Source organism: Ambystoma mexicanum, chromosome 6p, assembly GCF_040938575.1.
Source record: "Ambystoma mexicanum isolate Mex_15411 chromosome 6p, UKY_AmexF1_1, whole genome shotgun sequence".
In the NCBI taxonomy this organism is placed as follows: Eukaryota; Metazoa; Chordata; class Amphibia; order Caudata; family Ambystomatidae; genus Ambystoma; species Ambystoma mexicanum.
Window position 1 is genome coordinate 672,579,993 of NC_090935.1, and position 25,319 is coordinate 672,605,311.

Here is a 25,319-nt window from a genome sequence, read left to right on the forward strand (position 1 = left end):
CTAAACTAAATTACACTAAACTGCCATTCAGACTCCCCTCAGCTCTTTGGGCCTTCACCAAACTCATGAAACCCATAGCAGCGAAGCTCGGAGAAGAAAGATATCATCTAATCCTATACCTAGACAACATGATCCTCATGTCACAGGACAAGGATGTTCTTGTAAGACAAGCAGAAAGGGAAGTAAGCCTACTTCAAAGAGTGGGAGTTCTCACCTTCCCAGACGATGGAATTTCTGGGCTTTACGATAGACACAATACATGCAGTGCTCAGGCTGCCACGGCAGAAAATACACACAATTAAAAAGGAGATTCTGCTCTTTCTGAGCAAAGTCCACTTCTCCCACAGGGAGATAGTTAGAGTGATAGGACTCCTTACTACAAGCCACATTTCTAGGTCTGCTTCATTACAGGGCCCTCCAAAGACTGAAAGCGGCCCATCTAAGGAGAAACATTTCCTACATGCAGCAAGTCTCGCTATCGATGGAGACGAGAGTAGAGCTCTTGTGGTGGTGGAACCACATGGAAGCATCGAACGCAGAGCCTTTTTCGGGTAGACCCCAGATTTAGAGATCGAGTAAGACGCCAGCAGGCAAGTCTGGGGAGCCAGATGCAGAGACCTCACCACAGGACATGCGCTCTGCTTACACATAAATTGCATAGAGCGCTTGGCAGGATCCTTCATGGTTAGAGCATTCGCCAAGGACAAGGTCAGTTGTTGTATCCGGTTGAAGATGTACAATGCATCAGCAGTGAGGTGCATCAACTACCTGGGGGGTAAGAGATCGAGACTTCTGGCAGAAATAGCCAAAGACTTCTGGCATCACTGATTAGACAGATTTCAATAACAGCGGAGTACCTCCTGGGGCTGTCCAATGTAGTAGCCGACTGGAACCTCAAGTTCCTTATGGACAACAGCGACTGGAAATTGCACGAAGCAGTTTTCTCGAGTCTGAAGCAGCAATTGTGTCCTTTTCAATGTATCTCTTTGCATCACGCCTCAATACAAAGCTACCTAGATTCTTCAGCTGGAGACCCAATCCAGAACTGAGAGCTTCTGGGAGTTACTTCCCAGGGACAAGCTACGTGTTCCCAGCGTTCATTCTAATAGCAAGGACACTGGCAAAGATCCTGCAGGAACAGGCGGAAGCAATTCTAATAGCCATGTTCTGGACCTCTCAAGTTTGGTTTCTGATTCCTCTGGAACTTTCTTTCGATTTTCCAATCCTTCTTCCCCAGTCTCCTTCCCTACTGATGAATCCAAGAGAATAGAAAACACTGTGGTTGCAATGCTCTAGAGGAAATGTATTCTGAAAGTTTGCAGAATCCACAGGGACCTCAGTTTAAAGAATAAACCTACTGCATCTCATTTAAGGTTACCTCTTCATTTAGCAGCAATTTCATATCGATATATACTATGTAACAAATACAAGAAAGCAAACAAACATTGGGCTTTACCTAACTATACTTGCGCCATCCCAAACTCCTTGAAGCTTAGGTCCTTGACTTTATTACTCTTAACAGTCACATAAGTGAACAAAGAAATTCAAATAAATTGCATGCGTCTCTGAACGCGGAAGAGGCCAAAAAAAAAAAAATAAAAAATAAAAAATAAAAAAAAATAAATTGCATGCATTATGACCTATTCTTAGAATTAGCATTTAAACAGTTCTAATTCTTTTCATCAAAATGTCGTGAAATTGGCATCTGCTGAACTAAGATTTCATGCAACTTACAGAATATATATTTTTTAAATTGATCAAACAGGATCCTACCAGACTCTCACACTATAACAGAGGGTTACACACCATCACACATTTTGGAGCCCTTCCTACAAGTAACTAAAGTATACAAACATCTCCTTATCCAGGAATTTGCCCAAACTCAACTATAAAACATTGCATTCTTACGGAATCCTTTACTATACCCCAGATTTTTAAATGTTCAGTACCTGCTGGACTTGGCATGATGGGAGTTCCTGGCTGTCCCCCACCTCCTGGAGGGCCCTGGAGAGAAAATACAGTATGCATTGGTGAAAAACAATATATTGCACAGTTATATGTGCAAGTGACCCGATTAGAGTACAGGAAACTGATGTTCATCAACACAAATCCATTATACCATTTACAGTTCAAGGTGGTAAACAGCTAAAAATTATTTTAAGTATTGGGCAATCATGTAACTTGGGAGGAAAATGGGAACAGCTTGTCCAATGGAGTGACTGTAGAGAAAATTGAATTACAATAAGATAGTATGGAATTGCAAGGGGGAGGGAAAAGGGCTTGCACTACCTGAGCCATCTTGCAACAAAGGGAGAGAAATTTAGGCCCATTGGGGAAATACGTGGGACTAAAATAAGGCCGCCCTCAAACAGACCGACCACAGGTCCCAGAACTAAATGGAGAAGGTATTGTGTCAAGTAGCAGTGACTAAGTCAATGAAATGTGGTGGCATACTTCACCTGTGGCATTTCCTAATTGCAACTGAATTTTGATGCATACCAAAGTGTGGAAATATTGATGCAGATTTGTTGGCCACTTACTATAAAATTTGGCCCATTGGGCAACGTTTTAACAAGTATTATTCTGATGGTAACATGGGGATTTGGGCAATAGTTGAGACCTATATACTGGGAGTACAACAAATACCATTTTGAGTGAAATTTGACCTAATAATTTGGGAATTGTTTTATGCAAACTTTGAGAACTGGTAATGGATCAGCATGGGCATATTAATGCTCCTAGGAGGGACATTTTCGGTTTGCACTAGAAAGGGAATGAATTGCAAAAACCGATGTTTGGCCAGGTACGGAGGCAACAATAATTTTTAAGAACGTTTGATTTAGTAATCTCCCCACAGAAAAGAATCCCCATTGTAATTGAAAACGGGTCTCCAAAATCCAATCTGGGACCAGAAACTGCTGCACTCTAGGATCATTCTGAGGACAGCTCTCGCTTTTTCTCTATGGTGTGCACAATTGAGATGGCAGACTAGTAGAAGGAACTCTGTGGCGCGCCAGACAGAATGTTGCATGGGCATACATAGGTGAACAATTAATTGTTTTTGCAAAGAGATGGTGGCTAAAAGATGAAAGTCACACAGTTCCAGGGGATACATAAGTGACACAAGGGGTATATGGCTTGCCGGTGATATGTGACATAGGGCAACCTTTGAAGCGAGAGGCAGCATTGAGAATGAAAGCATCACTGGCTTCTGCAGTACTGATTGCGGCAGCACCTATGAAAATCCCTATGGCAACAGCGTGGTGTCCTGCAGTGGATAAACATGCGGGTTTCCTCCCTAAGAAGGAGGGCAAAGAGAAGGACCACAATGGATACAAGTGTATGGCGGGCACCGTAAATAAATTCACAACTCAAAAAGGGAGCATCATAGCTTGCTATTCTTCATGAAGTTATGAAAAAAGGACAGATCAGCAAACCCAAAGTTTAGGAACCAGAGTGAGGGATGACTGAACAGGACAGAAACGAGGGGAGGGACAGCATCAACAAAGCAATGAAATGGCAGCGATATCCAAGGGCAAAAGGTGCCCAGCGATGTCAAAGGTGGCTAGAACGTTAAGAAAGTGGAGACAATGAGCAGTCTGCTGAAATGAAGAGTAGAGACTTGGGAAAGAATACAATGATGTTTATGCTTGCAACAGAGTAACCATTTTTTACATCATACCCAAAGTACATAAATAAATTAGGAAGCACCTTTGACTACCTTGGACTACCAACAGTGCAGCTGTTACCTGTGTTAGAACCTCTCTCCAAATATGTAGATATATGAGGGACAAAATTATTCAATAAGGACGCTACCCAAGTCATCAACAAAGCTGAAGGGTTGCTTTTCAACTATTAGGAGAATCTCCTGAACACCATGGCTCACTTAATAAAAACATTTGCATGAGGAGGCACAGAATTATTGAACAGATTCTGCTAATAGATCAATAATATTGCAAAAGTGCCCTCAACCCTTCATATTTGTTGTGCGTCCACTTGGTTCCCAATGCAAAATGGAGCAAAAAAAAGAACAGCTTGGCCAAGAACGTCAACCCTACTCCCCTTCCTCCTATCCGCACCCCTGACTGCTCTTCCTTCTCTTTCTCACCAGCCTCTGCCAAAGTGGAAAAAATCATGAAACCATCCAGATGCCAAGGAGATCTCTGTCCAGCATCAATTATTCAGGAAGGCCCCAAGGACTTTGCCCCATTCATCTCAGCATTAATTAACTCTTCCTTCGAGACTAGCACGGTACCCAACAACCTTAAGGAAGCATGGGTCATGCCTCTCTTAAAAAAAACTAACTTAGACCCCAATAACCCCACTAACTATAGGCCCAACACCACCATTCCATACATCCTTACGATTCTAGATAGAGTGGCCTATCTACAAATTCAGAAACACCTGGAGGACCACAACCTTCTGGGCGGGCCTGAGACAATTGCGCTTTAGGCCAAAACATGGAATGGAAACAGCCCTCCTGGTCCTAATGATCCAAATGGATGAGGCCAAGGACAATGGTAAGCTTGCCATGCTCTTGCTGTTAGACTTCTTGTCAGGCTTCAGATCTTCCTCCCCCTCCTCCTCACCTGAGTTCTCGGAGGTGAACTCCCGAGGAGCAGCCTCCGTCTTCTTATTGTCCTTCTTCTTCTTAGAAGTCTTGTCCTTGGGTGTTCTCACCTTCCGTTCGTGTAGATAGGGTCTGGCCCCTCCGGAGGCCACCTTGGCAAAGAACGAACCCTGTCCCCGGAGAACCCCAGGGGGCCAGCCCTAATGCCAGGGAAAAAGCACAGAGGCGGAAAAAACCCTGGTTCAAGATGGGTACAGACGGTGGTGTCGGTCTCCAAGCTGAGTAGTTCCTTAGGTGAAAAAGTTCAGGAAGATCAGTTCAAAAGTTCCGGAAAAGACTAAGTAAATAACTCCAATTCCCTTATAATCCAAGGTATGCTGTAAGCTTTGGGTGGCTTGGGCAAAAAAGGGATGGAAAAAGATAACAGATAAGAGAACAATTCTAGAAAAAAGAGAGAAGGGAAATGCAGATGAAAGAAGAATAACACAGACGTATAAAGAGAAAAATCCCTAAAGATGCCCTGCAAAGATATGAGTCAGCGTTCAAATAGGAACAGGAAGGATAGCTGTCGAGTGATAGAAGGCTCGGCTAGCGTACGAGAGGGCAGATGCTGCAAATGGAGGATCTGAAAAGTGCAGCAGAGCCAGAATGCCGCTCGTAGCTGACCAAGTTGAAAACAGACACTGAAGGGACCAGGCGACGAAACGCAGGAAGAGGAGTGAAAAGGAAAAAAGGTAAGTGAAAGAAAGAGTACGGCTAGAAGAGCAAGCCGCGGAAGAAGTATGAGGGCAGAAGCCGGGAACGGAACGAAAGAGAAAGTAAAATTTAAGAGCTACGTGTATGCCAGAGCAGCAGACTACGGGAAGAAAGTGTAAGGAAAGCAGGCACCGAAGGACACAAGGAGGGAAGTACTGTTCAGTCGATTAACAAAAGGGAACGGACAGGAACGGATGGAAAATACAATCCGGGGCGCTGAAGCTGAAGAGAGTTTGCAGATACAACGCGCCGGATTGTGGGCGGAGTCGATATTTAAAAGGACGACCGCCATATTGAAAGAGGACTAGAATGCGCGCTGATCAACTAATGCCTCCAGCGATTCCAGATCTTCGACTGACCGTTCCTGACACTTATCGGCAGCATTCGACCTTGTCGATCATCAGATCCTCACCAATCACCTGTCTACAGCAGCGGCCTTCTCCAGCAACACCTCTACCTGGATACAATCTTTCCTGTCCAATCGCACTACTAGAGTCTTCGCTCCATCTGCCTCAGCTTACCCAATTCCTATCCACTGCGGCGTACCGCAAGGCTCCTGCATCTCGCCAACGCTTTACAACATCTTCACTAAGCTCCTTTTTGACTGTCTTGATAACCTGGGTGTCGCATACACGAATTACGCCAATGACACCCAGGTTCTCATCACGCTATCAGGGTGCAATGAAGATGACTCTGAATGGATTAATGAGATATACCTGGAAATCCAGGTGTGAATGGCAGACCACAGCCTCTGCCTCAACGACTATAAAACCGAGCTCCTGATCGTCGGCGCACAATCTCATGTCAACAAATTAGACTCCTGCTATGCATCGATCAACATCGATGGAAACCTGATCAAAGTGGCCAAAGAAATAAAAACCTTGGGGGTATACTTAGATTCTACCCTCTCCCTCAAGAAGCAAGTGAATGCCACTGCTTCTACCACTGCCTACACTAACAAGCTGATCAACGCTTGCAAGGCATTCCTCTCGCCCAGCATCTGCACTGCCTTAGTTGGGCACTAGTGTTGTCCAAAATTGACTATTGCAACACCCTCTAACTAAGCACCTCACAACAGAATCTCAACAAACTCCAGGTACTTCAAAATAATGCCTTAAGATCAGCATTAAGCATCCCTAGATCTACTCACATCACTAGCTTCAGACAGGACGCCCACTGGCTCCCTGTACGTGATAGAATCGCCCCTGCACGCTCGTCATCATCCACAAATGCCTTTCTAACTCCGCCCCCAAATACCTAGCAGATAAAGTCAACCAACGCCAACCAGCTAGACCAACTAGAGCTGTGTATTCGCATGGCCTGACCATTCCTAGATTCTACCTAAAAAGAGCAGGGAGAGCAAGCTTCCCTGTGTTAGACGCCAAACAGTGGAACGTCCTACACCTCACTATTAGAATGGAACCTTCGTTCTGGACCTCTAGAGCCAAAGTAAAGAGCTGGCTCTTCGGCAAGAAACATGAGTGATCGGCTTTCTCACCCTCAAACTACTTTGCTTGTTTGACATAACACTAGCCTGGTAGTGCCACTGTTTCTCTGAACTTGAGACCCCTATGTAACCATGGTCGACCTGCACTTAATGTTGTTGTTGTGTTGCTGTTGCTCTAAACTGTCTGTAACTCTTGTATACGTTTTTGGCGCCCAGTTACCCGAGGGTTCAGTGCGCTGTACAAATAAAGAAACTAAACTAAACTAATGAAAATCATTTCCAGTTCTAAAGAACATTTTCCAAACAAATTGAGGGCACAGCTTTATGAGGGCCAGCTGTGGTCCCTAAATTAGCAGGTATGTGGAGCAATAAAAGAGGTACACAGACGCACATGCAGTGCCAAGCCAATTTATTTTAACAACTACATCAAGTGCAGAAATCCTCATGATCAGGAAGGACTCCAAAGAAACTGCAGAAGACTTTCACAGTTGGATTAACACGTTGAGACCGCATTGGAAGTTCACATATACTGTGGACTCACAGGCTGTCAACTAATTGGGCCTTAATATTGGTCACAAACACTTCAAAGCTATTTTCAAAGTTTTATACTTCTATTTTTCATTTTTGTTAAGATCCTTTTTTGAGTGTGCACCTCATCACACGTGATTCTTGGAGTCTTTGAGAAGCATTATTTGGAATATAATATGCACATTTTTATAAGGAGGAGAATGCACAGTCACCGTCTGAATGTTACTTATTCTGCGAAAAGAAAAGTAAGTTCAGTCCACAAATTCATCAAGGAGGTAACTCAACTGGTTGCAAAAAGGATGGCTATTCTAGAAGCTTGAAGCCATAAAGGAGAAAAGGTTGCTTTGCATCTGGGTTTTCCAACCCTTGAAATCTCAAGATTTTCCACACATGAAAGCTTCTGCTCCCTCTTAAGAGAGGAAACTTTGCAGCAAGAATTATCACCTAGACAAACTGCTTTGAAAATCAAAGCCTAGAAAACTGAATCCAGGCTTCAAAAGGGAGCCATTCATGGCCTTTCAAAACTGGAGTTGCAGAAATTGTCTGCTGGAGAAGGCAAATAGCCTGCCTGCTGTTTTTGGCTGCTGAATGGAAAGCAGTTTGTCAAGCAGGGTCTCAAAGCGGTCTGATAACACAACTAATAAGGTGTTACCACCATCTCCATGGGACAAAAGGACTCAATTACAGATTGAAGAAATAATCCAGGTGGAATTGCTGACTCAAATGTAGCAGTGATCATCACAATGGTGGCACTTAGGATTTGTTTGTTTACGTTTAACTGCAAGGATAATCTGGTATCCAAAGGAAATCCCAGAGACTTGGCTGAATTAGGCAAGATAGGTGCTACTCCGCCCAACCGCAAGTAGTTTTTACCAAGATTGGATTTTTCTGTGAGCTGAATAGGACTAAGCAGAAACTCAGTACGTCTTCCCAATCCTCAGAAAACAAAGGAGAAATTCAGACTATACATTTTTTACACTTTTCTCTGGCCGCTATGAAAAATAGTCATTGATGACATAGTAAACAGAATCATCAAATGGCTAAAAAAGGGCACTTAAATTGGTACTGAATAATACAATATGGAGAAGACTGAAATCACCAGATCTAAAAGCTTGCATCCTTAGCGGGTAGGAAATAGGACAGACCAAGTAGCAAACATCCTACAATAGTCTTTAAAACAGATTATTGTATGCACAAACCTTTCGCAAACAGTTGACTGAACCAAGAATTTAGAACAGGAGCTGCATTCAGAATAAATTCCAGACAGGCCCTATGTTTAAGCATTTTATGGAGTTGTGACATAGCAAAGAAATGAAAATGACCATCCCTCAGGCCAACAGACACCAGTAAACATGTAAAGGAGATTCTAATTAGTAGGGAACAATGCTTAATGTTTCAGTGCAAAATCCATGTCACATGGCTAAACAAAGATGATGAGCAGTACAAAGTCTGTTTAATTTTCAGTACTGACATGTAAAATGTAGAGAAGATTTTTATTTTTTCATTAAGGTCCTAGTAATTATGTGTTCCAGCAACATGGTGTTTTGTTGTGCTTCGGTTTTCGGTAACTTCCTCTTCTGAAAGTGCTGATTATGATAGAATTCTGTGTGATATCATGCCGCCTGAATTTGAATATATAAAGGACTGAAAGCATACACATCGCAGAAGCTGTGATCTAGGACTATGCTGAATGCAACATTGCAAGATCACAGTGGATTTTGTGGGATCATAGTAAGTACAGAGAAAACGTTGTACCTCTAAGCACAAAAGTTTAGAACTTTGAAAGGTAGTTCCTCCTTACATAGAAACTGGGATAATGGGCCTCATTACAAGTGTTGCAGAAAGGCAACAACGGCGCCAGTAGTGCTACCGGCGCCGGTTTTACCTCTCCGCAACATTACGAGTTCTACTTGCCGGTGTCGGACTGCACGTGTGGTCTGACCAGGCATGCAGACCGGCACCCGCGATCAGAACTCGTGATTGCACCGGCACCGTTATGGGGCAAAATGAGATTGAGAGTCTGGCCATACCGGCACCCGTGAATGGGCAATTACCGGCCCATTCAACTCGTGATGGGCCGGTAATGGCCCATTCGCGGGTGCTGGGGCAGGTAGCGAGTTTGGCGGTAGCTGTGCCCTTAATAAGGGCACAGCTACCGCCAAACTCGTAATGAGGCCCAATGTCTTTTCTCTGTCTGGATATAGATTAATGGACCAGCAATAACATATATTTTTTCAATCTGATAAGAATTAAGTAAGCATGGTGGGACTCAGACTCCATTATATCCTAAGTTAACAACTAGAGCATGTTCTAATGACTACATCAAATAGATTTCATAATCCAGAATATGCTTGTAAGTATTACTAGGAAAGCAGGGGTTTGCAAAATCAGCACATTAAAACTCACATGTGTTGCCTTTGCACTAGGAGCAGTAGGACCCAATTATGCGAATTCTTTAATTTATTAAAAGTAGATAATTCTGCATTTAATGGCAAGCATATACCATGGTAAGGTGGGTGTGTACTATGTAGTGCAATGTCAGATACGCCAACATAATATTGTGATGCATGTATTTCTAAGACCCTTTTTTATATACAAAAGGAAGTTTATAGAATCGTTAACATGCACCATTTTTATTGTTCGCAGATACCTCAAAGATATAATTCAAAGAACGAAAATGTGTGAATAGAAGAAAGCCTCTCCAATCACATTCATACAAAAGCTGTTGAAGACTGGAGAATGGTCTGCAAATATAGAGTAAATGCATGTTAGGGAATCTTTAGAATGCTCTGCAATTAACAATGTGGGTAGACAAGTTGTGAATGCACAGATGTTTGGCACAATGTTTTGATACATATGACATGCATTACTGTTCTAATAGTATTTCACAATTAATCAGGCTGAGAGATCACGCACAGGGGGGAAGTGTTCTACATGTCCGTGGGGTATCTGTCAAGGAACAACAACAGATGAGAGTGTGTGTTATAACGGTGTGTGATCTCATAAGGTGAACTAAATGCGAGTGTTTGAGACAATTTTAAGTTTTGATATTGACAGATACCCCACGGGCATGGAGAACATCCCCCTGCCCCCGTCCTGAAGGCAGCCATTCTCACTAAAAGCCTCAAGAAATAGCTTCAATTGGCCAAAACATTATAGCGTCAACCTCCTTCTTATAATGTTCTGTATATTATGTCACATTGTGTATTGTTTGGTACTTCAGATCTGCATCTTGCGCTTATATGTAAACATTGAAAATGTGCATGTTTCGATTTAAATCCTTTTGGATCTAATTGGATGGTACACAGTAGTACTACCACATTGTTAAATGAAAAAAATGTCTGTTTATGGGTTTGTCTTGTAAAAAATGAAGAAACTGCTTTGTAAAATAAACTAAGGGGCCAAGATTTGGCTAACCCAATAGCTTTAGAATTCAGTTATTATTTTTACGAGTGTGTAATAATACACCTAAGGACCTCATGTGTGATCTCTCACCCTGATTAATTGTGAAATACTATTGTATACCCCCTGGGCATATCAGGGCTTAGTCAGGCTTTTTTTCTGCTTTTTGCATTACTGTTCTGCCACTTTTTTCAGGCTAACTTTGAATGCCATCTGGTCATCTATGGGAGATGCCCGTCTTATAGGGGGAGCTATGGGAGGATCCATGCACAATGTGTCTGGGTCAGGGGTATTGGTCAGTGACAGCCATGATGTTTCACACACAGGTTGATCATCACCCCAATCTGGGGAGTGGTCTATTGGTTCTTCAAAAAGATCCTCACCCTGATCATAAGGGTCCTGAGGGGTCTCTTTTGGTTCTATTAGATCAAACACCTCCTCATGAGGAGAGTGACTGGATGTCCTTTGAAATTTAGACATAGTAGGATAGAGGTCTTCCTCTCTTTGCCTTTTAGGAGTGATAAACATCTCTGAAACGTCTGCAAATTTTGAAGGTTTATTCATATACCCCTCACACCTGTCCCTGGTCCATAAGGATGACCCAGAGGGGTTTGGAGGGGGGGAAGGGCTCTTCTTGGGAACCTGTGTTCTTACGCCGTCGAGTTTTGTCTGACAGAGTCTTAGACAGGGGCTGGGAACCTTCAGTATATTCTTACTGACCTTCTCGACATCTGGACATGTCCTTTGCCATGTCTTTAGGCCTATTTGCCACGAGATGATGTTTGCCAGATTCTCGCAGATCCTTGGCATTTCTGGAAGGGATTTTGACCGCCCTAGCGGCTTTGTTGCGGTTTTTGACGTTGCCGAAACCTTACGCCCGGCGCGCTCTTATGAACTTTGGTGCCGACGCCCTGGTCACTTGAGTGCCCAGACGCATGCCGCCTAGATGGTAGCGGGGAGGGCTGGCGACCCTGTGGATCGGTGGGTTCTTTGAAGATATCGGCGTACTCGTTGGCGTTTTGGCCATCCCGACTAGTCAGTCGAGTAGGTCCGGGAAGTTGTGTGCATTCCTTTGTGTGTAGTGTGTATGTGTCCCTGTTGCAGGAGTGTACACTCCCCACAGCAGAACCGATGGCCGGCCTGCCTGCCGGGCGACTCGGAGCATTGCTGCTCCGAAGATAGGTCAATGGCCTTCGTCTAGGCGCTACTGCTGTCGCTCACTTCTTCGTCACTCTCAGCGACTGTGGCGGTGGGAGAGCTACCCTTGGCCTGCATTATGGTGTAGGCCGTCCACCATCTTACTTGCCATTCTTTTATCGTCTTAGGACATAAAGGCTTGCAAGACCGATAGGACTCCTCGTGGTGATCTCGGGGTAGATACTTATTACACCTGGGGTGTGTGTCTGTCCAGGGATACTTGCCTTTGCAAGAAGTGCAAAATTAAAAAGGTGCCCTGTCCATAGCTCAGGTTTATAGTGACAGCAAAACCAGAAGGGAAAAGAGAAGGGAGAAGGAAATGCATTCTTGAAAAGAAAGAGCCCCGGACCTCACTCTCCATACTGTGTAGGCCTGGCCGAAGGGCCGAGGCCACGCGGTCGACAGGCGCACGAGCCATCGAAGTCTGGAGTTGTTTTCCACGGTCTTCGACGTTGCTTGTGAAGCAGTCGTCGGTGAAGGGGACGAATATTAAACGACTGGAGATCGTGGACAAAGATATGTATTAGCACATTTTCAAGCTCCGCGTAAGGCGACCAGCTAGCTGGGTGGAAAAAAACAATCTGAGAGACCTTGACACATGAAGAATCTTGGGTACACTACAAGTCACGTTAGGGATAGTTTTACAAGAACGCCCATTTCAACGTCCCCTTTCGATCCTTGAAAGACAAGATGCAATACTCTGTGATTACCACTAGATGTCGGACTATATGCACAGCATGTGACTAAGCAGATTCACAAGCTGTGGATACACGGACCCACTCAACAATATTTCTCCACATCACCAAGCTGCATTTCCGCAGATACAGCAAAATGGCTGCGCTGGCTCTTGTGAGCACCATGGCCTCAAAACTGCGTTTTGCAGCAACAAAAAGATGGCTGCACCGTCCTGCCAAGCACACATCAGGCAGGATGGATCCAGGGTACACACTGAAGGAGCGTGCCAGTGTGTTCTGACACATACAAATGGAATAAAGTGAAAAGGCAGCAGTGCTTTGCTGGAACCCCAAAATCCCCATTCAAAAGGAAACTTTTTCACCTTTAAAAAAAATGCTGCTTTGACGCTAATTCCATCTGTTCCTTCTTAAACCACTCGCATCAATAAGGCCCTGCCATGCCCAGTATATCTCAATGTGCCTCGGCAAAACCATACATGATTTCTGAATGACAGGCCCTGTTAAGCCAAATCTGAAAAAAAGGCCCAAGAAACTTCACTTTCTTCCGTGCACAGGAAACACTTTACTTTGTGTTACAAAGTGTCAAAGGAATGAACCATGCAAAAGAAATCATAGCTTTGTGCACATGTCAATTCCAGGAGACCTTTGCCTTGTACAGATTGTTGTGGACAAGAAACTAACTATGGCTGCAAGACAATATTGGGAAGTCAGATGGCAAAATCGAATTTTAAAGGAATGCTAGCAGTTTTCACCACATGTTTAAAATGGGCTTTGCAAACCAAAGAAAAATAAATGCCTGTTTTAAAGGAAAAGTAATATGTTGAATGAAAGCTTGTCTGTGCCTAGCAATGAGAAGGGGTTGGCTGTTGGGAAACACATATGGGCTATTTTGATTCCACAGGCATGTTTCTTTTTTTATTCAGGACCAAAGAAAAGAAAAGAAAGGTTTTAAACTGACTTGGCTAGATTTTGCAAGCTTCCAAAAACAAGTTATTCTAGTTGGCATAGCTAAGGCTTACCCCCAAGGAAGGGAGCCACCATAAACTTCCAGGACACGAAAGTGATAATTGCTAGGTTGGAAAACTGTGACTGACCAGGACAAAGAAACTTCACATACTAATCAAACTTCAGTCTGGGCAGGGGCCTCTTTCAATAGAAATTCTGGGACATCAAAGTGTGAAGTGGATAAGGGGCAATAAACATTCAATCAAGCTGGAAAAACCCATCCTCCCTTTGGGGGAAGTGACAGTTGGTGGTAGCTGAAAAAGATAAAAATGGTCCAGGTCAGGACAAAGGACTGCCATTTGCTTCCAAAGACTATTTTATAAATAAACTTTAAAGACTTATCTCTGCAGCAAGACTTTGCAAAAAGGTAAAAATCTCACAGTTTAAAAATGATTTTGTGTTTTATAATTTGAGATATTGTAGAAGTCACTGACACCTTGGGAATAGAAATGGCAAAGTATTGGGGATTAGAAGAAAAATATCAATGATGCCAATGCAAATTTCTATACTTATATCCCTTATGATAAACCACACATGTGAATAAAGTTATGGAATTTTAGGCCGAATCTTTCATACTCAAAATTACCAAAATGTATCAGAGGGATGAAACAATGTCTCACAGAGTTGGAGTGGAATGGTCTGCATAAAAAATGTAACCTGCTCATGTCATTGGGCAATGTGTAAATTGTGTTATGACAGATTTTTGGCAAAAAGGTCTGTGTGAAGTCTTTTCACCTCATAAAAGTACAACCCCTAAACTGAGTCACATCCTAGGGGAGGCAGCCAACAGTGATTGCCCAATCCAGTTGGTAGAGGCGTGTTTAGCAGACCCTGCCCAGCCATATACTTCGATGATGTCATTATGTATTATAACTAAGAGTCCCTGACAAGACTCTAGACACACACTCTTCCTGAAGTTCCTGCGCTGCGTTCCTGTTCCATTCATCATCCAGATTCCAGACCCCAACTACAAGGCCAAAGCATTGCTGACCCTACTCCAGGGCCCACTGCAATACCCAAGCAGTGCTGATCTTATTCCCAGCAAGGCCTCAAATCTGAAAACCCACTAATCTCCCATTAAAAAGGGGAAAGCTGTGGTACCTTTTGCATCTTGAACCAGCCTGGCTTGCTGCCCACTAACTGCATGCCCGCTGCCATCCTGCTATCCTGCAATCCTGCCATCCAGCTGAACTTTAGTATCCAGTGACCAGAATTGCCATTCCAGAAGTGCCATCCAGTGACCAGTACGGCCCAACTGTTTGCCAGTCGCGCCGCCGTCTAGTGACCAGACCCTATTGACGGTCCAAAAATCCCAAAACTAAAAGTAGACCGAGTATAAATCACCACACCATAGAAATCCATAGTATATCTTGTCTTGCCTTTGTCCTTACCTCACTCTCTAAGCCATCCTATCCTTATCCTGATAATCTGTAAAACTGTCAGAATTATCCGTGCAACCCTGCCCTTGATTTCTAGTGCTAGCGCCATCTCTCTTTTCAATTTTGTCTTGTGTAATCCTATGCCATTAGTCATATTTCGAGTGATCAGAATTGTTTCCGCCAGGGTTGGGCGCTGGGGGTGATAGGGTTGAACTCGCGAATCAACATTTGATCTTACTGTGTCCGTCTTTGGTGGCCTAGCCTGAATACTCTAGTGTAGAGTAAAACTGTTCTTGTCACAACTGATTTCCTTTCCTATTTCAAGGTTTCATTTTACTCAAAGCGCACCTTTTTATATCTTGCATAACTCATCCAATTTACCAGCTAGAGACTTACTTTCACTTCCTTATTAACCCTGTGATATACCTGTATACCCCAGCCGCACTCCAAATCAGTGTATTTCATCTGTTCTTAGTAAAAATCGTTCAGGTTATTTAAGCCGGGAATTGAAAAATGTAACTTTAAAAACGTGTCATTTTGCTGCAATCTGTTTTAAACTTTCCCTTCATTTTCAAACTGTATGCTTTTGGTAATCCATTCTTTGTGATTATTAGTGTCTTTGCATTGTTGCTTTAGTGAGGAATTATATTTACTTCAAGGTTTTTAACACACATTCCTTATTTATTTGTCCATTTGCGAGTATCATTTCAAAACACTGCAAGGGGTTTAAAATCCATTTTTCTCTCTTATTTGGGGTGGGAAGGTCAGATTTGGATTCCGTCTCCTGTTTCTTATTCCTGATTACCTGCTGCTTCTGTTTATCCAGAATTTGTAGGTTGAGGGAACATTGCAGGGGGAAATCCTAACTTGGGTGCTATCTTTCCTAAACCAAAAAGTGCTCATATTCCGCTTTGCTGTGTATCTGTTCCACTAGAAGGTTAAACCCAGTGCATTGCTCACGTTCTCATTGTAATTATCACCCCATTGGTGAATGCTGCCCCATATTAAAAAGTGTATGATTTCTTTTGAATTTTAAAATAAATAAATATTGCTTTTTACCAACCAGCCTGGTTCATGGTCCATTGTGACCCGGGGTATTTGAAAAGGGGGTGTGATATGAGTAGTGTACCATCCCAAAATTGAATCTGCATCAAATAAGGAGAAAAGCATCTCAATTGTGCGCTACATACCAGGCCGAGACCAAGGTGTGTGTCGCTTGATTGAAATCCTTAAAGCATCAGAACTTATATGTACTGGTAAAAATATCACAAGTGGTCATTAATGGTGATTGCACGGAGTCAGGGGTATTGGTACTGAAGGGTGTGCAGGAAGGTCAGATATTGTATTTTTAAAATTATTTTAGGATACAAGCTGCAGGATATACATAAGGGCGCTTGGCATGCCACCACTAGAGGATTTACTGGATCACTAAATCACAGTGGGCGAGTTCCTGATCCAGGGAGCCAATAAGGACTTACATGGAGTTTGACAACAATAGTTGTGATTATAATGCTCTATAAATATGCAGTACGTTCATAGTAAAATGGGTCAGGGACCATTATTGTGTACTTATGTTTGCCCCTCGCAATGTTTTTTCTTAACATAGTCCTGAGATTGACAATTTTGTTTAGGTTGTTCTAATTCATTTAGTTACACCAATCAACCTGCCAGAACTTCGCAAACACTCATTCCTATGTTAATTACAGCTTTATCTGCAATTAAAATATACTGAAAGAAAAAAGTAACGCAGACATTTAATGCAGGTATATAGAAACTAACCTCTTGATTGACAGAATGGTGCACAGTTACTTAGGTTCCCATATTTCACCTTTCTTGCTAATGTTATTTGTGCTTAACATAAGCCTCATTAATAAATATTTGCAACATCTACTTATATATGCCCAAAAGTTTTTTTTTTAATCTTTATATCCAGAGAATTGTACCTTAATGTAAAACGAGACAAAATCCAATTGGCATTTTTGCCTCGCAAGAACGAAATTTAAGCGTACTGCTGTAGTAGGCGACGAGAAACACGTCAAAAAAGGATAGCAGTGTATTTGCTCTTCTGTGATTTGCACACTTTTTCTGCATACGCTAAAATTTGATTTGCTGTTCTCATTTATTATTTCTACTAAACTGAATTACAATTTATTGCAGCAGATGTACAATTTTACACATTACTTAGATATATCAAACTTTGACTGATAGAAGCAAGAACGTTCTTACGATAAATATCAAGACCACTTTGGTCAAACAATTCCTTGACTGTTATCTATGTTATAGGACTACTCCACCCTTCTAACCAAGGCATATAGCTTTACTAATATACTTTCCACTACATCCAATTGAGCCCCACATTAACCGGTCTACCCTTATTGGACAAGGGTAAGTGAACATACGGGTTAATTCTGAAGCACTCGGAACACATCCAATGCTAAATCACAGGGACGCTGGGTGATACGGCAGCTTAGTAAGTAGTGTTTTCCGAACACAAAATCAACTACAGGGATTCATTCATTGCTTAACAAGAGACCAATAATTACATGTGAAATGTTACAACAGGTGTATGTTATGTCTAAAAGTGATTCCACCTTACAACTGGACATGTTACTCACAAAGAAACATGTCCAAGACATGGGTAAAGTCTGCCTCTCTGAACTTGCATGTGAAATTTGTCTGTCAAAAAATAAAAAGATAACACGCTTCGGAAAATGTGAGCCGTACACATTGCGAATGTGAATGTTATGGAAAAGTATAGTTATAGCTTTCAAAAGCCCTCCTCTCCCTGCCCCGACTACGTTGAAAATTATTCTGTAATTGCTATATTTACTTTTATGGCAACTGTTGCGCTTTACCAGAATTATTTCACCGCTTAAATCCTATACTACTCAGGTATAAGAGACCTGTTATGTTTTAAAGGGTTTATACAGCGCCAAATCACTGCTGTTGTCCTTAATGTGTAAATGTTTGTGAATATCTACACAAGATGAAACATTTGCACTTCTTTGAAATGCAAACGTTCGTAGTTCAAGTGAAGTAGTAACTTCTGTAGGTATTGAAATAAAATTATAATTCCGTTAGGGTTGCTGTAAGTTTTGGGTTTCAACTACAAAAAACTACTTCAAATATGACAGAAATTCCTAAAAATGTTATTAATGTTAAGTATTGGCATTTGAACCACTAATGAATAAACTTGATTAACATTGACACACAGGTTTTATGGCTGTGACTCAGTCGACTTACTAGTTTTGATTAAACAAAATAAAAATGAAATCAATGTAAGTTACAAATAATTCTTAATGTTAACAACACAAAAAAGAAGGGGCAATTTATCCAGGGGAATGGCACAATAGCAGATGTAGCACCAGCAAACCATTTCAGAAGGAGACCTCCAAAATGTGGTTTTGTGGTGCTCTCATTTGTGGGTCATGATCTACCAGTGCAACAAAGGAGCAGATAATACAACAATGTATGTTGTACATAAGCATAGCTTTGGGTGTCTACTGACTGAGTACCAAATCTGCATTCGCTTAATGGCTGGCCCTGGGGTTTCTCTGAACATTTCAAGTATTTCTTGGAAGCTTCACAGTACTTGCCAAGCTCCCTCTTACAGGATGAAGCTATAGTGAAGAAACATGCACCCATAGGTGCACCCCAAATTTCCTGAGTGAAGGGCTTCCACACATATGCAGGTTTTTGAAAGGTTCAGGGTCACCACCCGCACCAAATCCAATGTAGCACTAGACACAGAAGAACAATTTACTAAACCTCATCCAAATACTGCTGTTTGGAAGTCTTTTTGGGGGAGTCATTTGTGAAGATAAAAAGGAACCATAACAAAGACCATTCTGCAAATGCTAGAGTCTCTATCACTGAGAGACTGGTTTAACGCCTCCTCAAGCCAAAGCATTACACATTCATTAAGAGGATTTAAACAGGCAACTATTATTCAAGTATGGGTGTAAGAAATTTGTTATAAATATTTCAAACTCGCCATATCAAGATTCAACCATCAAGATCTGGAATGGGTATCATATGTCTGGTATTTTGCAGACTTTTCAAATGCAAAGGAGAGGAGATTGACAAATTCCAGGAGGCCAGGGTGGTGATGCTACTACCCGACAGTCCCCCTGGGGGTGGTATTCAGCGTATTGGTTCTCATGGGAGGGGGAAACACCCTTTGGGAACAGTGACGACCATATCGGGAGAACGCGGTATTCCCACTAATCACATGACCCCCTTCCGATCGTTACGCCACCTTTCCTTCACTTCCTTCCTCTCTAATCCTAACGTCATACTCTATGCACTTTTCTAAAACAGTCCAGGTAGAGTGTATGGAGAGGGGGAAGATCCTTAGTGAGTTACCACATCAGCACTCACTTAGTACTGAGAGAAGGAGGAAGTGCGGAGCAACACTGAATAACCATCGGAACCACTTTAACCAGTCTAGTAGTTCGTGATAATTGATTGGAAGAAACGAGATAAAAACTGAAGATGGGCTTCACATAGCATCAAATCCTCCCTGGAGTAGCAGCGAGAACCAGGACGTGCAGGTGGGTGGCTGACTGGGACCCTACAACAAGGAGAGAGAGTCGGAGGACGGTCCAGGACGTGAGGACGGCAAAGCCCACAGGCAGACAGACTCTGGGAGCCCCAGAAACCCGGAAAGCACGAGAGTTTGAGACCACACTGTCCCGGAAGGAATGACGACTGCTGAACCACCACAGAGCAAGGGACGCTCCACAAAGTTATCGGAACCCCGCAAAAGAGTCCAGCTACCTCAAGAGAGCCGACACTCGTGCTGACCACAACACAGGTAAGCAAGAAGGTGATGAAGGCTCAAGGAGGTGTTGGCATGAGTCGTAAGGCTGGGAAAGGAGGGTTGGGGAGCCTAATGCAGTGATAGGAAAGCAAAGGGCTTTCAAGTGCTCGGCTGGAGAGTGAGCCAAGCCCACTGAAAGGAAAATTAAAGTCGGAATTGCAAGTTTGAGACTTGCACCCAAATAAAAAGAACTGGAAGTTCATAGCCAGGTCATACAGTACTTGACAGGTTAGTGAACCAAGTCTGTATGGGCCATTACAGCCTGGGGAGTGAATCCAGGCAGCTACTCTTAATCGCAGTACCTGGTGAGAGGGAACCAGGTCTGCCCACCAGTGTCAAGGACCCACCACAGGCTGTTCTTCCTCCGTACAGTATACAGCGACAGAAAGCCAAAGCTGACAACCAGGGTCTGGGACTCCCAAGGAACTATGTTGTGAGCCAGAGGAAGGCTGGGGAAAGGAAGACATTCCCCCAACAGCTAAGGAGTGGCTGAAACTACATCAGGAGAATCCGACCAAGACAAGAACTGCCTTTTGTCCAGGGGAAGGGAGTCATTCCTCTGGACCAAGAAGACATTTCCTTTGATTTAGTTAGCTTACAGAGTACAGGACAGAGTTATGATTTTGACACTGGACATTGGGACTTTTCCTTTGGGCATTCTGAAACTAGTTATTTCAGTTGAGGCAGGGAAACCCCTATTAGAGTTAGGGTGAGGTAGGGTTTTCTTTTGCTTTTTACTCTTGAATAAAGGTTTATAGCAAACACTATGAGCCCTCAGTGTAAGAGTCTTACTTCTGCACCCTAACAAGACAAAGAAGAGATGAGATGTTAATTTTCCTTTTTAAGGCTAGCAACACTGTTCAACAGTGGGAATATGTTTAAGGAAAGCAAATAAGCCAGTGAAACACAGGTTTCCAAACATTGTACACCTTAATGTTCAGGGAGGCATCCCAGATTTTCCTCCAAGGAATGCATAGATGCATGTCTTACAGATGCAAAGCAATGTTTAACATAAAAGCATGTAAAAGTAAATGAGGTGTAAGAGTTGTTCTGTACTACAGTACAAAATCACCACCTCTGTATTTAAAATAGGATAAGATCCACAAACTCGATAAAGCTGAAATTGCTGCCAAATTACGCGTTAAATCTTGCTTTTGTATGCATACAGCTAAAAGGTCTCAGTGTTACCAAAAGCAGGAGGAAACAATGTTGAATACAACCCAACAGATCAGTACCTTATGTAGGTTGAATATATGAAGAGCTGGTAAAAGTTCTCAAAGGTTACAAGGAAATAATATGGGTAAAAAGGTACAAGCTGAAAGCTTGTGAAAATCTAAAAAAGTGAGATCCTAAGTGATAGAACAGGGGGTAGTACCCAAATTGATAGTTTACAAATTATCGTATGGTAAATCTGGCCAAATTCAGCCAGTACCATTGGATCGTTTGTAAACGATCAGTTTGGGTAATCACTAACAAATATGGGGAGCAGGGGTTGCAGGGGTGTCCCCCACTCCCCATGTTGGGTAGTGATGGCCTTTGGGAGTAGCATGGGATGTCCCCCGCTTCTGGAGGTTTGGAGGCCGGGGACGAGAGAAAAAAAAGAAAAGCGGACCCTGCAGCATCGGATCCGACCCGTGTGGGAGAGACAGATTCTACGCCGCAGGGTCAGAGAGAAAGCGGTAGGGAATAAGGTAAGTAGGGGGTTAGTGGGGGAATGTTTTGGGGGTGGTGTGGGGTTTAAATTTGGCACGATTTGGCAGTGGCAAAATTGTGTTTGCGGGCAAATTGACCATGGTCAATTTGGCTGCAAACAATCGTGCCACGGCCAAATCGTATACATCCAGAACAGGGTAATGACCTAATTTTCACCACAAATGAATAGTTACTCATCGTATTGACTAACGTACTCTTAGTCCATAGTCCCCTTTCCTTCATACTGCATGGGTGTCGCTCGCTAGCGACGCAAGACGGAGTCCCTCACTAGGGAGACAGAATCTTTTTCACCAGAAAAAACCTTCTTCCCCTTTAAATTTAGAGGAGCGTGGGGGCGTGGCACTGGGAGCATGTGCTCCCCTGACTCCGCCCACCAGTGCCAAACCTCAGTCCCCATTGACGCATCGACAATATTTAACATTGCCTAATAACACCAGTATTATTAGGTGGGGAAGGTACTACGTATGGAGGAAAGGAAAGGGGACTATGGGCCAAGAGTACGTTAGTCACTACGGTGAGTAACTATTAATTACTCTTACGTCCCGTCCCCTTTCCTCCATACTGCATGGGCGATTACAACTGAATGTAGCCCTAGGGTGGAGAGGAGACCCTCATTAAGAAAACAGATTCCTTAGGACCGCCTGTCAGATATCCGCGTCTGACTTAGCGCCAGCGTCCAAACAGTAATGCTTACACAAAGCCGAATGGGTGGCCCAGGTGGCCGCTCTGCTGATGACCTGCCACGGGACCTGCCGTTGGAATGCAATGGCCGTGGCCTTGGCCCTGACCGCATGGGCATGCATGTTAGCTGCAAGTGGCTTGTGCTGCCCCTCGTAGGCCTCCCTGATGGCCGAAACCATCCACGTGCAATCGAGGCCTTGGATGCCTGATACCCGGGCCTTGACTCCCCGAAGGTGACAGTGCGTCCAACTTGCGGAAGCCCCTGGTCTTGTCCAGATCGATTTTCAGAGTGCGTCTGAGATCCAGACAGTGCAAAACCCTTTGAGCCTCATCCTTAGTCGGCAAAAAACCAAGACCATTTCCTCATTTAGATGGAACGCGGAGGGTACCTTAGGTAGGAACGTTGGGTGTGTCCTCAGAACCGCCTTATTCTTGTGAAAAGTAGTATAGGGCTCTGAAGCCACCAGAGTCTGGATCTCGTTGACTCTGCGAGCAGAGGTGAGACCCACTAACAGGGCTGTTTTAATGATGACCAGCCTGATGTCCGCGGACGCCATTGGCTCAAACGCGGGTAGAGTCTGGAGAGGCCCGTCAAATATCTCTTGACTATCGGGTTGGAAGAGGAGAAGACCTCCTCTTCCGAATTTCTGTAGGCCCCTATGGCCGCCAAACAGGTGCAGAATGTGTCCGCCTGCACGCCTGAGTGAGTCAGGTGAGCAGAGAAGGAGAGCACATCATCCAACATGCATGTAAGGGGTGACAGAATTTAGCCCATTTACTCTTGTACTGGCTCCTGGTAGCCTTGCTCCTAGCACTGGAATGATATCTAGGTTAGCCTGCGATAGGCTGAGGTGCTTCAGCATGACCTGCTCATGAACCATGCTTTGAGGGCTAATTTCTGTGGTGCAGGGTGTATGACTCTGCCACCCTGCTGTGCCAGAAGAGGAGATGGTCCCGTCTGAAGGTGAATGGGTGGCCGGTCCGAGAGGCTGAGAAGCTCAGTGAACCATGGTCTTGCCGGCCACCACAGAGCTATCAGAATGATGTTGAGGTGACAAGATTCCTTTATCTTGCAGATCACCCTGTGGCTCAGGGGTGTGGGCGGAAAGGCATATGCTGTCATGCCGTTCCACTGAATCTGGAATGTGTTGCCCTGTCCCTGCCAGGACGCGAACTGCTGGCACTTCTTGCTGTCCGAGGAGGCAAAAAGATCCACCTGAGGATCCCCCCCATCTCCTGAAGATCTCCAGCAGCAAATGGTTGTTCAATTGCCACTCGTAATTGTCTGCTCCCAGGCTGCTGAGCCGGTCCGCCTCCAGGTTGCTCTCCCCTGAAAGGTGTGGACGGCCATGAGGTATATATTGTTCTCCAGGGCCCATTCCCACCTGCTGACAGCTAGGCTGCACAGTGGAGGGGACCTGGTACCCTCCCCTCTTGTTGACATAGTACATGCTGGTGGAGTTGTCAGTCTGGATGAGGACGACCTTGCCCCCAATGAGCGGGAGGAAAGCTTTGAGCGCTAGCCAGATGGCCTTCACCTCCAGTCAGTTGATAGGGGACTCCTGCTCCTGCCGGGTCCAGACTCCATGGACACTGTGGCTTTCCAGAGTAGCCCCCCAGACCTCGAGAGAGGAGTCCGTAGTGATGGTGCCCTGTGGGACCGGCTGCCAGAAGGGCTTGCCCGTCAGCAGGTTGCAGTCCCTGGACCACCATGTGAGGTCCGAGTGGAGAGACGGAGGAACGTTGACAAGCTCCGCTTAGGAGCCCCGCTCCCGATTCCATGATGCTGCGAAGGGCAGCTGTAATCTCCTCATCCTGAATCTCGTGTGCGGTACAGCCAGCAGGACCGCTGCCATGAGACCTAATAAATGCAGGTACCACCAGGCCGATGTCACTTCTCGGAAGTGAGTAGTGACCCTCTTGATGGCCGTGATCTTGTCCTCCGAGTGGAAAACTCTCTTGAAACCTTTGTCCCAGATGAGGCCCGGGAAAGTCAGTTCCCAGGTCACAGAGTGTGCTCATAAGGGCGGAAGCAGTGTGGTGCACCGCCTCCGGAGATTTCGCCCTGACAATCCAGTCGTCCAGGTACGGGTAGAGATGGTGGCCCTGGGTCCTAAGGAGGGCAGCCACTGCATTCATGGGTCTGGTAAACACCCTGAGAGATGAGTTAAGGCCGAAGGGTAGCACCTTGTATTGGAAATGGCAGCCCATGATCCTGAACCGCAGGAAGGAACGATGTGGCTGTAAGTAAGCGTCTTTCAGATCCAGGGAACACATCCGGTCTCCCTTGCACAATGTCTCCGCTTTGAGTGCTGGTGTAAGCATCTTGAATTTTTTAAGAGGGAGGGAGAGGTTGAGGGTGGAAAGGTCCAATACAACTCTCAGGGCAGCCTGGTTCTTCTTCTGTATGGCGAAAATCCTGGAGTAGAAGCCCAATTCTGGCTGCGAGACTGGAACTTCTTCCACTGCCTGGCTCTCTACGAGCAATCAAATCTCCGCCAATAGAGTTGCTGTCGCAATCTTTGTGAGTGGAGGAAGGGATCACTAAGCGGTACCCTGTGGATACTACCAAGAGGATCCAGGGGTCCGCAAACTTGTGACGCCAAAATTGTGTGTAAATGGCAAGCCTACCACCCACCGGAGACACGTGGACCCGAAGGGACGCATCATGCATTCGTTCCCTCTGAGGTTATTGCGGAGGAGGGGGGCTGAAAAAAGCCTTTGTCCCCCCCCCTTTTGTTGTTTACACCTGTGTTGACTCAGTGAACGGTCAGGCTGCCTGGACCCCCAGGCAGCCTGAGCGTTATTGGAAGCCACTGAACCCTCCAAACGTCCACCCCTTGTCGGAGCACTGATGTGTCTGGGTGTATGCCTCGGGCGTGGCCTTCGTAAGAATAGATAAAAACTTTGCAAACTGTTTTTCTTTTCATCTAGCTTCTCATCAGTGGTGGAGTGAAAGAGGTTGCCACCCTTGAATGGAAGGTCCAATATGCGTTCCTGGACGTCTGGGTTGAATTTAGTAGCCCCGAAGCCAGGCAGTCCTCATGTCCGTGGCGATGCATATGGCCGGGCCAGAGGTGTCAATGTGGGCCTCAGTGGACTCCATGATTCCTTGCGCCATCAT

General features: G+C 44.4%; 1 protein-coding gene across 11 annotated transcripts in view; it reads right to left on the reverse strand.

The window, feature by feature from the left end:
* SSBP2 (single stranded DNA binding protein 2) overlaps window positions 1–25,319 on the reverse strand; it is a 1,952,970-nt gene that overhangs the window by 244,357 nt on the left and 1,683,294 nt on the right. For all 11 annotated transcript variants that reach the window (XM_069627566.1, XM_069627564.1, XM_069627563.1 and 8 more), the window contains one exon: window positions 1,950–2,004. In XM_069627566.1, the coding sequence (XP_069483667.1) occupies window positions 1,950–2,004 (55 nt within the window). The remainder of the gene's footprint in view (window positions 1–1,949; window positions 2,005–25,319) is intronic.